The 15,542-nt window shown below is 35.5% G+C and overlaps 2 protein-coding genes and 1 non-coding gene across 3 annotated transcripts in view; 1 reads left to right on the top strand and 2 right to left on the bottom strand.

Annotated features, from left to right (window-relative positions):
- Positions 1-10,378, bottom strand: part of LOC109225191 (clathrin heavy chain 1-like) — a 15,317-nt gene extending 4,939 nt beyond the window's left edge. Inside the window, exons 1-24 of the mRNA XM_019389779.1 lie at positions 10,158-10,378; positions 7,003-7,207; positions 6,484-6,572; positions 6,290-6,368; positions 6,000-6,127; positions 5,292-5,390; positions 5,086-5,194; positions 4,875-4,954; positions 4,549-4,776; positions 4,366-4,431; positions 3,850-3,966; positions 3,510-3,707; positions 3,293-3,409; positions 3,092-3,151; positions 2,705-2,791; positions 2,503-2,586; positions 2,292-2,426; positions 2,146-2,208; positions 1,963-2,067; positions 1,717-1,829; positions 1,382-1,634; positions 1,161-1,297; positions 802-1,080; positions 1-722 (exon numbers count right to left, since the gene is read on the bottom strand). The exon at positions 1-722 is cut by the window's left edge and continues 281 nt beyond it. Coding sequence (XP_019245324.1) covers positions 1-722; positions 802-1,080; positions 1,161-1,297; positions 1,382-1,634; positions 1,717-1,829; positions 1,963-2,067; positions 2,146-2,208; positions 2,292-2,426; positions 2,503-2,586; positions 2,705-2,791; positions 3,092-3,151; positions 3,293-3,409; positions 3,510-3,707; positions 3,850-3,966; positions 4,366-4,431; positions 4,549-4,776; positions 4,875-4,954; positions 5,086-5,194; positions 5,292-5,390; positions 6,000-6,127; positions 6,290-6,368; positions 6,484-6,572; positions 7,003-7,207; positions 10,158-10,202 — 3,598 coding nt within the window. The 5' untranslated portion in view covers positions 10,203-10,378. The remainder of the gene's footprint in view (positions 723-801; positions 1,081-1,160; positions 1,298-1,381; positions 1,635-1,716; positions 1,830-1,962; positions 2,068-2,145; positions 2,209-2,291; positions 2,427-2,502; positions 2,587-2,704; positions 2,792-3,091; positions 3,152-3,292; positions 3,410-3,509; positions 3,708-3,849; positions 3,967-4,365; positions 4,432-4,548; positions 4,777-4,874; positions 4,955-5,085; positions 5,195-5,291; positions 5,391-5,999; positions 6,128-6,289; positions 6,369-6,483; positions 6,573-7,002; positions 7,208-10,157) is intronic.
- TRNAL-CAA lies at positions 11,299-11,382 on the top strand. The gene has a single exon. It is a non-coding gene; the product is annotated as a tRNA-Leu (tRNA).
- LOC109225192 (probable protein phosphatase 2C 25) lies at positions 11,900-14,895 on the bottom strand. The gene is made up of 4 exons (XM_019389780.1): positions 14,359-14,895; positions 13,240-13,578; positions 12,947-13,126; positions 11,900-12,637 (listed from the first exon to the last, which is right to left on the bottom strand). The coding sequence occupies exons 1-4, from the start codon at positions 14,833-14,835 to the stop codon at positions 12,473-12,475; spliced, it is 1,161 nt and encodes a 386-aa protein (XP_019245325.1). The 5' UTR covers positions 14,836-14,895; the 3' UTR covers positions 11,900-12,472.

Genomic DNA, 15,542 nt, shown 5'->3' on the forward strand with positions numbered 1-15,542 from the left:
TGTCACCCAATCGATCAATCTTAGCATAAGCATAAATGAGTTCACTATCAACCTTGGGCTCCTTAGTCTTTTGCCTTACCATCAGCAGATACTTCACTAAATCATGATAAACATCTGCACCCTCTGCAGCATGAATGACATCCAAGAAATGGGTGACATCATCTGCACGAATAAATGATTCAATAGCATCACTCACTAATCCCTCTCTGAGTTGAGCTTTAGCCACCTGGCTCCAAACAGCATCTTCTTCAACTCGGAACGCAAACTCCACAGCTCGATTTATATCGCGGATGTTGTCAAGCAGAACATTGACTGCTTGAACATTCAAGTTGAACTTCTTGAAGATTGCAAAAGCTTCTTCATAGAGTTGGGCTTCAACAGCAACCTCCCCGACCGCAGGACCATCAAAATTATCAAGTCTATTGATATAGTCCATAACTCTAGATGGATCAGCTTTAATGGCTGTCAAGATAAGCAAATTCTGCAGATTAAAGTTCCCACTAAATGCCGAGTTTTGGAGCACAATCTTTTCAAGAAGCTCAATCAGTTCATGGGGAAGATCAGCAGTCATGAAAGCTTTAACAGCTGCAGATACTTGTTCTGGACTCTTGCTTTCAGGCAGAGCAGTGGACACAACTTGATCTATAAGCTGCCTTCTAAACTCGTTTTCAGGTGTAAGAACTTTCTCCCAAAGATCACCATCCATCCTCTCAACAACATACCTAAAAACATTATAATAATATGGTTTGTTCATCTTCAAAAATCTGATAAACCAACAGTTGGAGACTAACAAAAACAAACCTGGCTTGCAGTTTGAACAGAGAGTTCTTATTTGTTACATTAATAAGTTCTTCATCACATTGCCCTCTCCTATAGGCAACAACAGCAAGGGTCGGATCTCGTTTCTCACAATATTTACCCACAACACGTGAGTCATAATATGGGTTGGTCGTGAGGAAATGCTCCGGGTTGTTATTGCTATCTATGATGATCTTACCAAGAGCATTGTGTACATGCACATCTTGGCTTCCTTCACTGACAAGATGCTCCAAAAACTGTGTAAGCAGTCGGAGCCGGTTCCTGACAACCAACAGGATAAGCTTAATACAGAGATTTAACATGACAATCTTAAAATTGTTGTGACAGGGATAAACATAAACCTTTTTTCACATTCAGCCACAAGGGGCTCAACAGGAAGCAGAGAACGAACAGAAAGGATCAAGCCTTTAATAAAATCTTCAGGACACTCGTCATCTAGAAGCTGTCCCACAACTAAAGGAGCATTTCCCGGATTGACCTGTTCCATAGAGGACGAAAACTTGTAATTCACATGTTAGGAAACACTTCAATTAAGCAAGCACTACACAGAAGTCATACCAACCTTTTGAACATAACCCTCAATATATCGTAGCATATTGTTAGTGTACAGGTAGTGTGTGAGATCAGGAACAAAACCAAAGCGGTCGCAAACATTAATCAAAGGTCGGGCATCAGGAAGTTTGGCTTCCATCAAGAAGTTCTTTGTCTTTTCGGGGTCATAGAAGTTAGATTCTCTAGTCACGCGCTCAACCTCCTTGATTTGTCCAGTCCTGGCAGCTGCCTCAATATACTTAAAGTGGATATCAGGATCCTCACTGCACAAGGCCCAAAAAAGTCATTTATTGACCAACACTTAAAAATAGCCCATCCAAAATGTCCTGTCACATCAGTACACACCTGGAACTCAGATACGATCCCAAGAAGAAGTATAACCCATCATAAGACTTGAATTGCTCAAAAAGCTTAATGCAGGCATCAATACCCAACTGCTCACAATACTCTTTAGCAACCTGATATTAACGCAAGCATAATCAGGTATGCTGTTACAAGTACGTCACAATTCCCAAAGAGCAATAATGCATCATTGGTGCATATTTCTAGCAGACACTTCACAAATAATATAAGATAACACCATATGAATACCTGAACTATTATTTGAAGGTTGCCTTTGATATTGATCACCAGAAGGTCCTTCATGCACTCAAGCGCCCATTCTTGTGAGAGAGTCCCAAAGAACTCAACCAGAGCCTGAAACAAACGATATAGCTAAATAAACACCCAACAACCATCAAGAGGGAGTCAATACGATCACCGGAGCATACCAACCTGAGGCTCAATAGCATGTGTATTAACAATAACACGCTTGATATCAGGTAGTTCAGAGTAGTGCTGCAGAAACATACAAAATCAGCCAACTTGCTAGTCATATCTTAGGGGAAGTTAAAAGTCAAAAATGTTGAAAACCAGTAAACCTGCAATGCCCGAATGTAAAGACCAGCTTTTTCACAAAGTTGACCAATTCGTGGTCGATCATAATGACTGAACATTCCATTGGCTAATATAGCATCAGCCACATTTGGGAAAGTCACAAGATTGATTTCCAAGACCTGTATAGAAGAACGTTACAGCCTGAGCGAAATGTATGAGCAGAAAGATGTCTCTTTAATGAGAAGCGAGAGAAACCTTAGTCTGCAGAAAACTATGCTCTGGAAGGTCAGGTTTCAGAACATCCAACAAAAATGCTGTTGCCTCACGGATCAGGTTCCTCTGATGTCAAAAAAGAAAGAAAGAATCATCATCAGGTGGAATATTACACCTCATAAAAATTGTAAAAGGCTTCTAAACAGCAATCAGTGCATTAAACATCATTAAACAGTAAATTAACCTGAAGAAATAGGTCAGTAATTGTATTGTAATCAACAGGACAACCTCCCTCCATTTGGGACATCATGAGCGCAAAATTAACAGCACCCTGCGCATAAGACAAAAACTTATTTGACTTCATCCTCGACTAAGCACCATGTCCGATTACTGTGTTTTCATTTAGCTTAAGAAAGAAGATGCAACGTTTCCAATGTAAGAACAATATTTCGTAAGTGAGCATTGAATATGAGATACACCCTCAAAGAAAAAAAACGCATGCAAAATTTTGCACCATGTCAAAGACAATTTGATATTGAAACGATGACTTAATCCCGTTAAATTGACTGCATGAAGACTGGAGAAAGGCGACCTGATAAACATATGACTTGTAAAACCATTCCCAGCATACCTGAGGATCAGATCGAAGAATTGTTTGAAGAAGGAACAAATAGTCAGGCGTATATCCAACCTGTATCAAGAAAAAACAATGAGTTATCGAATCTCTGAATGTTCTTATATAAGAAGGATATGACACAGTCTAAAACTGGATTAAAGCTCAGAGAAATAAAAAGTAGTCAGTAATGACCACAGCAAAAGATGCATCACTAACCTGCTTCGAGTATATCAGAATCTTGTCAAACTCCCGGCGCTCAGCGAAAGCAGCAACAACTTTTGGTGTTGCTCTTGCTTTGATGTATATCTTCAAGGCAAGGTCATTATCAACAGTCTACGACAAAACAGCTTACTGCGGTCAGTATTCTTAAACAACGGGCTACTTGCAGAAAAAGAAACCAACTGAAAGTAGTAGACAACAGAAAAAATGTAACCTTCACAAGGTCGCCAAGTTCCTCACTACACTCTAGCTTATCCTCGGCCAACCAGTTCTCCAAGAGGTTCTTCTTATTCTGATTGACAACAAGTCGTGAAAGTTCCAAAGACTCAAAAGCATTGAGCTTCCCTCTTGTCAAAAGTGTACCAAAGTACTGCAACAGAGGAGGTGTTTGCCCTGCTTGAACGGGCACACTCTGCAAATAAGATAACATAACACATTACTTTTCACAAGATAAGAAACTAAGACACATATTAAATTGATTTTGGGACTCTCGGCAACCTTGAAGAGCAATAAATCTGATAGGGAACAACATGACTTGGTAACACAGCCAATACCTGAAATTTAGCTACAGTATCCGGTGTACGGAGTATGCCTTGTGGGGATTCTGCAGCAAGCTCAGCAGCCTCTTTGTACTTGGTTTGAGCAAACAACTCTTGGAAGCGCTGGACAACCTGATGCAATACAAAATTAATAAGATATGAGATCATTGTAAATAGCAGACAGCAACAAACTCTCAACATGCTGAATCCATCAGAACCACTGCTTTTAATAAATTTACCAATTACTAACCACAACAGTCAAAGTAAGAGTTCAGGTAATTTAAAGTCATTAGCCTTGTCAAATATTGTTCTAGAAGATGATATCAATACAACCAATTAACTAAGTCCACATTTGATCTAGAAAAAGGAGATGGATGTTGAAGAGCAAAAACCATGATTTGTAGCACATACTAGTTAGAAGTATGAAAAGTTTTCAGAGGCAAGAGATCCCATCATTTGACACTCCAATCTCCATCCAATCAAGAAATCAATTCAAAAGATAGTGCCTAGAGAAACAGGATTTTAACTTACCAAATTCTCAGCACCAGGAAGGTTTCCTTTTTTGGCAAGATTGACAGCAAGCTCAAGATTATTCAACTGCAACAAAATTTATATTTTATGTCTTTCACGGTCATAGATTACCAAATTATACAGTATTTGAAATGCATCTACAGAAATATACATGACACCAGAAAGATACGAAAGCATACGTACTTGGCCACTGACAAAAGGAACAATTGTTGCTTCATTTACTGTGGCTAGCAACACTTGGCCACGTCTGTTGATGGCATAGAAACCACCAATAGATGAAGCTTCTGAAGTCAGAAAAATAGGATCTGGGCTGATCCTATTTCTGTACACTGCGGTAGCTGTTTCCAAGTCATAGACAAACAGAAGCCCGAGCTTTGTGATGACATAAATTAAACCATACTTATGAGATATCTGCAGAGGTAACAGAGGAACTGTGTTACAAGAAGCTGGATTCTTTTAGTATAAAAAGAAAAGACAAAGCACAGATAACAGACAGGGAGAAAACAAACCTGCATGGCAACTGGGAAATCATCAGCAAAATCTGGAGGAAAGAAAAGATCTGCCTGTTTCTTTGAAAAAGAGGGTTTCCCTGCAAATTTTCAACTCATTAGAAAAACGACCAGAGTCATATCGGACTTGTTCTCTGCAGAAAGTCAGTAAAACAATGTTCAACTTAAACTAATCATGAAAAGAGAAAAGGAAAAAAAAGGAGGTACTCACCTGGCTGAGCGCCTAGCTCAATGACATGCAACTTTGATGTAACCTGTCCAGCATTTGAGGTCTTCGAGGCAAAAGAAATTAGTATGGAATCCTTATCATTTCCAGGTACCTGATTAAAGCATACAACACTCAGAGCAGGAAAACGTGGAAGCAAGGCCACCAGACAAATTGGAAATGGGGAAATTGTTTGGAGGAGCTTTTCTTACTCTTAATGAAGCAAATGATGCAGCATGAGCCTCAAGAGCTTGGCTGCGTTGTTGATCCACCGAAAACAATTGCATATTCCCTTTGACCAGCTGGGGCCTCTAACAGTACCAATCAAAATGGTAAGCCAAATGATAATAGTAAATCTTCACTGAATATTAAAATTATGAGGAATCACCAGAACAAGAACAAATATCATGATTAAACATATCTATAACAGAGATCAAACGGCAACATATTATTGAGCTTAAAGTTCTTTTGGTCCATTTTTGGTAGTGGAAATAACCTTGTTAATACCCAAATCCCTGCCATATTGTCAAAAGGATTTTCAAAACTAAAGATGGTCATTTTGACTTGCTGCAACTGGAAACATCCAACAGTCCAGCAATAAAACTCTTGCATTGCCACCACTCCCACTCCCCCCAAAAATAGAGATGAAGAAAACTCTTGCAGCATGATAGTTGAATGTGGCCAAATTGGCCATTATGTATGTTACAACAAATGGAGGGGTGATGATGCAACACACACACGTAAGAATCACATGAATTACAAAAGGTAAGAAGCCATTCAACCCTACATGACTTTTCCCAGTTTCCCCCTTTCCTAACGACATCAATGAATGTATTGGTGCGAGAAGCAAAATCTGGTACACAAAGTATACATCAAAACTAAGATTTCCATTAGCGACATAGCATAACAACAGTACACACCTCAGGTGAACCAGGGGCAATACCGATCAAAACCAACCATTTCTCTGAAGGATCACATCGATAGTTGATAATTTGGTTGTTAGATAGATTGGCTGTTCTATCAAACATCTTCACAGGCTCAGAATCACCTGTACAAAGAGAATTAGGGATTCTTAAGGGCAGACAGTCAACCATTAAAAAATTGTGAAAACAGTAATAAGAGGAAAAAACAGAGCTTCTCCAGGCAAACAGGAGGAAGAAAAGCCAGCAATGTTAAGAGCGAAGACGAAAGAGCAAAAAGAAAACCTTACCTTCAATTGGCCAATGGTACACAGAGGATTGTGTGACAAGACCTAAAATCTTTGGCGTAATCCACTTCCAGAAAACAACCTGAACATACAACAGATTTAAAGTTATATGAAATAATGCACATTAAAGGATCAGATGTCAAGAACTGCTGCAGCTAAAAGAATCTAGCAAACAAATCAAATAAAAGAGCTATTACCTGCTCGGGCATCTGATGTGATTTAATTTTCTGCTTTGCCTCAATATTGAAAATTTGCAAGTGATCTTGAGTAGTTCCTGGGACTTGAGCTTCAAGAGGAAAGAGGAGAGACGATTGCTTCATCAGCAAACATATAAGGACAGAATAAGAAATCAGCAATGGCAGAGAAGTCCTTTCACCATTTCCCTAAAAGTGAAGAACGATGACTTGCGCATACTACTTCTGTCACTCTGATTTATACTTTGTGTCCCTTATTTATTAATTTGATAACCAAAAGTACATTTGCTGTCATTCCTGTCGTCCTTTGCCTAGTTGCAAGTTCTTTTGCATATCAAGATGATGAATAAGAAGGGGAAGGAAATCTTTTTCACTAGAAAGTCTGAATAAGCCAACAAACCTAACAGGTCAGCAAATAATAAATAGCACTAGCATGTCTGAAATTGTCACCGCAACTTTATATGAAACAATAACTTGAGCTAATAATACAACCATTAAAAATTCTTAGCAAATATCAAATACCTTTTAGAGCCAAAATTCTGGAATTAGGATTCATAAGAGCAGAGTCTGCCGTAATTGGACGCCTCAATGGCTGCATAGGCATGTTCATATCAATAATCACCACACTATTTTGCGGTGCAGTCTCCCGAACACATATATACTTATCTGATTCCATGGTAACATTGGTGAACGTGATGAACTGCGGATTAACCCCTATACTTTGCAACTGCAACACCGACAGACACAAGAAAAACTCAATCCATATTTTAAATCTGGGAATGAACTAATATCATAGTTCTAAGCCACACTCCACACGCGTTAAATTGTCAAAAAAACTAATTAGAACACAACTCGATCCAAACTTTATATTTGAATAAAAACCAAAGGCTCAATGCCTAGCTCGCAGTCCGGCAACGAACTATCACAGTTCTAAGCCACATCTCACATGTGATAAGAAGCCAAAGCACTAATAAGAACACGAAATACAATCTAGCTATATAATTCATAAAGAAACTTAAAATCTCAGTCCAAAATGATATCCTTACGTGGGTCACAGATCTGGTAGTGTACTGATATCAAAGTTCGAAGCCGCATTTCAGACGTGCCAAGTTGTCAAAAACACTACTAAGAATAGGAAGAGATTTTAAGTTCGTAAAGAAACTTAAGTTCTTTGTTTTGGATGGTAGTGGTGGCTATGCTAGCTTGCACGCACCTCAACTACTTCAACGATACCGGGTTATTCTGCCCACCAAAAGCTAGGCAGATGGAAGGAAATCGCCCTACTGGTATTTTGCCTCCGCCGAGATTTGAATGTAAGAGCTGTTTGGCCAGGCTTCTAGTAGGCCAAAAGTACTTTTTTTATCAGAAAAGCACTTTTTCGAAAATTTAAGGTGTTCGGCCAAGACACTACTTTTGAGCAGCAGCAGAAGCAATTTTCTACTTTTGGGAAGAAGCTACAAATTCTACCTTATTGGTGGAAGCAGAAGCAGAAAATTAATTTTTTCGAGACAAAAATATGCTCACCATAAAATCCCTCGTTAATTTAACTTTTTCCTTTTTCTTTTTGTTTCTATCATCCCTTTCTTTTCTTTTTTATTTCAACCATACTTCTTTTTCCTTCTACTATTACTCATTGGAACAGTCTCTCTATTATAAATAAATCTTTCTTTTACATTTAGATAGTGAATTATGGAGTAAATTTTTAATGTATACTGAATTAATGATGTATTTTGATATATTTAATTCATCATTTAAACCATAAATATTAATACTAGATACCCAATATTATTATTCTGCATAACTATGTTGTTTAAAATCTTTAATATATATTTTACTTTATATTTTATATTTTAACTGAATAAAAATAAAAACTAATCAAATTATTTTATAATAAATATGTCTTACATAATATTGATTGTAAAGTAAACTTTTACTGTCCTTTTCTGTAATTTGATGCTAAAAAGTACTTTTTGAAAAGATTGACTAAACACAATTTGCTTATCAGATATTGCAAAAAGCACCTCTCAAATGAATTGGCCAAACACAACTTGTTTTTCTCCAAAGGTACTTTTTCGAAAATCACTTTTGAACAAACATACTTTTCAAAATTAGCAGTTTTTAGCAGCTCGGCCAAATGGGCTCTAAGACACTCATGGTTTTCCTCCCCACTACATTGACCACTAGGGCTTGGGTGCACAGAAACTCAGGTTCTTAATACAAAATAATATCATAACCTATAGCCAGTAATGAAATAATGTCACAATTCAAAGCCAAATTTCACACGTACTAAGCAGCCAGAATAACAAATAAGAACATAAAATCCAATCCAGATTCTAAATTCACATAGAAAATGTAGTTCTCAATTCCCGATAATATCATAACCTAAGTCACAGATCAGGGAATAAACTAAAATCACAGTTCTAAGCCACATTTTGTACGTGCTATGTTTCCAGAAACACCAATAAGAAAACAAAATTCCAGACATTAAATTCAAATAGAACTTAAGATCTCGAATCAAGAGAATATTATAACCTAGGCGCAGATCTGGTAATGAACTAAGCCACATTTCTCACGTGCTAAGTTGCCAGAAACACTAACAAGAATACGAAATCTCAGTCATATATTTAAATTCGCATATACTCTTGCTCTCTAGATTCAAAACAATACCATAACCTAGGTTGCATCTGTAATTAAGTAGTTTCACACCACATTTCACACATACTATGTTCACAGAAAAAGTTACATGAATACGAAATTCAGTCCAGATTTAAAAATCATGTAGAAACTTAAGTTCTCAGTCCAAAAAGATATCATACCCTGGGTCACACATCTGGTAATGACTTATCACAGTTCTAAGCCACATTTCACACATGATATTTTGCATAAAACACTAATAAAGATATGAAATTCTAGCCAGATTTTAGATAAACATAAAACTTAAGTTCTCAATCCAGAATGATACCCTAACATAGGTCACAGATCTGGTAATGAAGTAATATCACAATTCAAAGACACAATTCACACATGCTAAGCTACCAAATCACTAATAAGAATACGAATTCAATCCAGATTTTAAATTCACATAGACATAACTGAGGTCACAGATCTTATAATGAACTAATATCACAGTTCTAAGCCACATTTCAGACATATTAAAATGCCTAATTCAATCTAGATTTATAATTCAAATATAAACTAAAGTTATCAATCCAAAATAATATCATGACCAAGGCCTCAGATCTCGCAACAAAATAATCACAGTTCTAAGCTACATTTAGCTTGTACCAAGTTGCAAGAAATACTAATAAGAATACTAAATTCAATCTGGATTTTAAATTCACTATAGAAACATAAAGTTCTCAATTCAAAATAATATCATAACCTAGGATTCAGATCTGGCAATGAACTAATATCAAAGTTCTGAGCTACATTTCTGACGTATTAAAATAAAAATTTAAATCCAGATTCTAGTATCAGATAGAAACTAAAGTTCAAATATTTAAGACAATATCATAGCCTAGGGTTTCAGATCTTCAATCAAACTCAAATCACAGTACTAAGCAACAATTCACACGTGAAACACTAGTAAGAGTAGGAAAATCAATCAATTTTAAACTGTCAATATGAAATTGCAATAAATCGTTGGAAAAAAAAGTTAAACATGAATAATAGTCTACCGTTAGGGCTTCTTTCATAGTGATCGGAGCATTAGCGGCCGCCATGACGGCGAGATCTGTAGGGGATTGCGAATGGAAGATCTCCGATGAAGAAGAAACCCTCGGAATCCTCCGAGAGGAAAGAGATCTAGAGAGAGAAAGGAGTTCTTTTGAAGAGAGAGAAGGAGTGGGGAAGTGATAATATACGACGATGGTGAAAATGGAGTTTTCGTTTTGGAAAAAAATAATGAATTGGTAAAGAGGTTTAATTTGAATTCTCTAGTGTGCGTCCGTGTCAAAAAGAAAATATTGAGATTAAAGTTAATTTTTGTTAAAAAAAGATTAAAGTTAATGAAATGGGATAATGGGATCTGAAAGAACGAATTAAAGGAAAAAAGACACATATGTAGCTGAAAATACTTGCTACTTATTGAACTTATCAAATAAGACAAAAATTTAAATGGATTTATGTTAGGGTATTATCACTTTTAGCTCGTCCCAAAAATTATTTATATTTGATAGCCGAAAAAGTATATAAAATTTATATAATTTTTTTATAAAATGTACAGAATGTGTGTATATATATATATATATATATATATATATATATATATATATATATATATATATATATATATATATATATATATACGATTATTATTTTGAAAGCGGTTGTACAACGTAAATTTTCCATTATCTTATATCAATGAGTAAATAAATTTTTTACACAGTGTAATTTAACATGAAGTATTAGACTATTTATATAATTTTTTATGTTAGTAATTTTACTATTATGAATAGTCAATTATCCTTCACTATTATGAATAGTTAGTAATATCTATGGCTTATTTTTTTTTAAACAAGATTCAAAAGTATTTTTTTTTTGTCTTAAACTATATGCTCATTCAAACAATACCATATAAATTGGGACTAAGGGGATATGTTGTACATATATTTAATTACCTTTAGATGACTTGCTCAGTTAAACAATACTATATAAATTGGATGAAGGTAATATGTTGTACATATATTTGATTATCTTTAGATGACTTGATAATGTAAAAATATTAAACTTGTTAATGTGACGAGAATATACCCAATATTAATTCTGATTGTGTTATTATTATTATTAATATGAATGGGTTCGAACTTTGAACATTCAGTCAGGATGGCCGAGTGGTCTAAGGCGCCAGACTCAAGTTCTGGTCTTCGAGAGAGGGCGTGGGTTCAAATCCCACTTCTGACAAAGTAATTTTGTTGCTTTTTCCCATTCAACATAATTCCATTGCTTTCTTCTATTTCTAATTACATTGTCTTATCGTTCATAGAATTTATGCAGTTAACACTTAACAAGTTTCTTTTCTTTTTATGAAAAATCTTGCGAACAAAATCTCAGCATATTTAAATCGCACTTGGTACAAAATAATCTTGTGATTTTTCTCATTCATGTTCAGATTTTATTTTTCTCTTCTATGTTTTGTTACATTGTTTATCGTTCGTAAAATTTACGCACTTGACAAGTTATATTTTTTTCCTTTATCTTTTTCACATTCAATTGATCTTCTTTGGCATAGGATTCGATTACTTTTTATGAACAAAATTTCAGCAAATTCAGTTGGAGTTGCTCTTGTTCTTCTTATTCTTTATTTTCTAGAGTTTTGCTTTGTGCACCTAATTATAACAATTTTCATAAGCACGTCTTAAAAATAAACTCATATTTAAAATAGGACTTTAACCTTTAATAAAATAAAGCAAAAAGGTCATAAGTCATTAAATTCTAATATTTCATATCTAAATTTGATAATTAAGGTTTACAAGTCATCCCGGAATGGGGGAAAATATACAGGAAAATCATGCCTTCTATAGTCTAAATAATTTGCTTCCAAAACTAGTGTCTAACAAGTAACCTGTTAAGCCTATCCAAATTGAATTGACCTCAGATGATCCAAGGAATCTAGTAGATAACACACATATGTTCATCAACAATTGCCCTCTAATTCTAACACCTTAGCATTTGTAGTTAAAGGGCACCCCGGTGCATAGAGCATTCTCCATTCACCAGGGTCCGGGAAGAGTTGCACTCCTAGGGCTGTGATGTAGACGGTCTAACCTAATGCAAGCATTAATGACAGCTTCCACGACTCTAACTCGTGACCTTAGCATTTGTAGTTATCCAGCAAATTACATATGACACTAATAACTATACCTGTTAAACTTGATTAAGAATCAAAATATCTGATAATTTAGCCTGTGAACTTCCATGGTTTTGCAAGTGACCAAAACCTGAACACCAGCTACTTCATCATTCAAGCAGATTAATTCTTCCTAGCATTTGCTTATTGAACAAATTGACTTAGTTGAATGACCATTGCACTTATATCATCAGAGGATCCTCTTATTACTGCCAAATCAACAAGATTTTTGCAAGCAGATAATGGCTGCAGGTTATCAACACCTATGCACAAAGGTCGAATTAGCTCCACTGCTTCCTGATTACTAGCCTGAAAAATATTATACAAAAGGAAAATTTAGATCCCAATTTCCCAATCTCTTTACACAATTTAAACTTAGAGAATTTGGATTTATCCACAGCTTCAAATTCAAAAGATGAATGGAAGCTTTGGAGCAATGGTAAAGTTATTTTCGTGTGACCTATAAGTCACGGGTTCAACCTGTGAAAGTAGCCACTAATGCTTGCATTAGGGTAGGCTGTCCACATCATACCCCCAGGGATGCGGTCCTTCCCTAGCCGGCCCTTTACTCACAGCTTCAAAAGATACATTCTAGTACTACCATTCAAATTAACATACCTTTTCCCAAAGTCCATCAGAGGCAAGGATCAAGAATTCACATTCTGGTTCAAGGTTCAATATTTTTGTCTCTGGTTCAGCTATTACCCATCTCTTAAGATGGGAATCTCCTATTCCTCTTGACACAGCAAGAGATCCTTGTATTCTCCACACACCCCGGCAACAATCTACATATCCACCCTGCAAATAAATTTTCAAAAACACATAAGTATATAACATAGACGGTTTCAAATAATTCCGTTTCACAGCATTTCCACAATCGATGTTCTTGAAAAATAGTCATTGTTTCTTACCAGGCTTTGAATTCTTTCCATTTCATCTTGCCTAGAAGGCCGGTGATCGACTGTGAGCGCCTCTGCTACGCCTCCTCTGCTCATTACAGCGCGACAATCACCGGCATTTGAGACAATAAGTTGTCCATTTTGTATCAGTGCTGTAACACAACAACTCCCTCCATTTGTATTCAGCTTTAGGAAGTCTGTATCTGTAGTGAGGTAACCCTCTTTAACTGCCTCTTCAAGTCCGTCTTCACTCCGTAACGCTACTTCATTTATAATGTTCCTGCCCAATTTCTTTGCTGCAAACTCGGCCGCTTTTGCTCCGCCATGTCCATCAAATACACCAAAAAAGGCCTAAAATAAGGGTAAATAACACTCAGCATAGGAATATATCACGTGAAATAAATAAATATATCTAATTCAGTTGGGAATATTGCTTTTTGTAAGTATTACACCAGTTCATCAAATTTTCTTTACCTATGCTTATTATATGCAACAAAGTAGTAATTGAGTTAATTAACTCTACCGAAGACATGACTAAGTAAATAAAGTATGCTCTCTCTAACATTTTAAGCTTTTAGATGAGATGGTTACGCTTCAATAAATTTTGTTTAATGGAGTTGAACTTCTATTTATTCATTTTGAATCGTGTTGTTTACCAGTTTAATTTAATCTTATAAATGACAAACTTTGGGACAAGTTTTTGCAGTATCAATTCAGCTCTATTTGGACCTATATCATTTCAAGCAAGCTATCAACATTCAAAAACTACCATGTACCCATCTTTAGGCAAAATTCACTACCCAATATTGGAATTCTCAATTGAAGATTGTGATACCCATCAATACATATAGGCATAAGTGATAAGTTATTCTTCAAAGAGTTTAAATTATATGTACTACACAATCAGGTCATATACGATAACTAACATACAATCGATCAAAGCGCCAGGATAAACATTAATTGATGACTTAGCTAGTTAAAATGATAACTAATAAACAATCGATCAAAGCGCCAGGAAATCTTTATACTGTCAGTGTATATAACTTAAATCCTTCTTCAGAAATCTTAAATTGGAACTGTAAATAAAGTAGTAAGAGATAAGCAAACATTTCTAGCAAATAAGTATTATACCTGTTTAGAGCCGTCCTTAGATTCATCAACTATGGCCGAATACCGATCTTCCATTTCACCTCTTTTTTTCCCTCTTTTACAATAGACAGAGTATCCTTCTCCTTCAACTTCCACTTCATCTAACCTACTAATCTCTTCCCTCGGCGTTTGATCAACCTGTTCTAAACTCAACGACGAAATCGGAATCGTAATCCTCGCCGGCCTTTTCCTCTTCAAAATCGTCGACGACGACGATGATGACGTGGAACACACCGCCACCTCCCTCTCCGCCTCTTCTCTGAGATTTCTGTTGTAAGTCAACGGCGATAGAGGTGATTTTGGTGATGGAGATAATAAAGACGACGATGCATGAAACGAATTGCGATTTACTGGCGATGATAGAGATGATGGTTTACAGTAAAATGGCGAAAGTATTTTTGGTGTTTGTTGAGATGGTGAGAAGATTGGAGAGTTTGTTAATGCTATTGCACAAGGCATTTTTGCTTTCTTTCTTTAATTTTGCTTTGATTTTGATTTGCAGATTATAGTTTGTTTGCTACGTAAATTTGGGTGCAGCGGGACATTTATATTAACGTTACTACGTTGGTTCTTGTTTGAAAGAATAAGTCGCCAACGCGCCATGCAAGTGGCGGTGGAAAACGAAGACAAAACTTGTTCTTAGACATGACATTATAGTGGGCGTTTGGACAAAAGAATTGTATAATTTCAAAAAAAAGTAAAATTCTTTTTGAAGTGAAAATGGTATTTGAAAATTAGAAATGTGTTTGGACATGAATAAAATTTTGAGTTGTTTTTGAATTTTTTATAGTGCTCTGAGTGAAAATTTTGAGAAAACAGCTTTTTGAAGTTTATCAAATTTTTGAAATTCATCTTCAAATGAAAATTGAAAAATTTATGGTCAAATACTGATTTGAAAAAAGAAAAAAAAATCGAAAAAAGTGAAAAAATTCTTATGTCCAAATAGTTTCTTTTTTGTAATAATACTTATCCGTTTTTTCTTTTGTATGAAACATTTGGTTGTCCATAAAGTTTAATAAAAATATAAAAAAATTGAAAATTTTGATTTTTAATACGACATGAGATTTGTATGGCTATAAAATCATATGATTAAGAGCAAACTGAAAAGGTTAAAAGGTAAATTATTCCTAGAAAAAGGAAAGATATCATTTCTAGTACAACTTAAA

The sequence above is a fragment of the Nicotiana attenuata genome, chromosome 5 (assembly GCF_001879085.1).
Source record: "Nicotiana attenuata strain UT chromosome 5, NIATTr2, whole genome shotgun sequence".
Lineage (NCBI taxonomy): Eukaryota > Viridiplantae > Streptophyta > Magnoliopsida > Solanales > Solanaceae > Nicotiana > Nicotiana attenuata.

Bases quoted from the DNA above. Each gene is read 5' to 3' on its own strand.
- LOC109225192 (XM_019389780.1), bottom strand. From the start codon at position 14,835: ATGCCTTGTGCAATAGCATTAACAAACTCTCCAATCTTCTCACCATCT. The intron at 13,579-14,358 runs GTATAATACTTA...CCCTTATTTTAG, and splicing joins CTAAGGACGGCTCTAAACAG to GCCTTTTTTGGTGTATTTGA. The intron at 12,638-12,946 runs GTATGTTAATTT...AATATTTTTCAG, and splicing joins CTGATGGACTTTGGGAAAAG to GCTAGTAATCAGGAAGCAGT.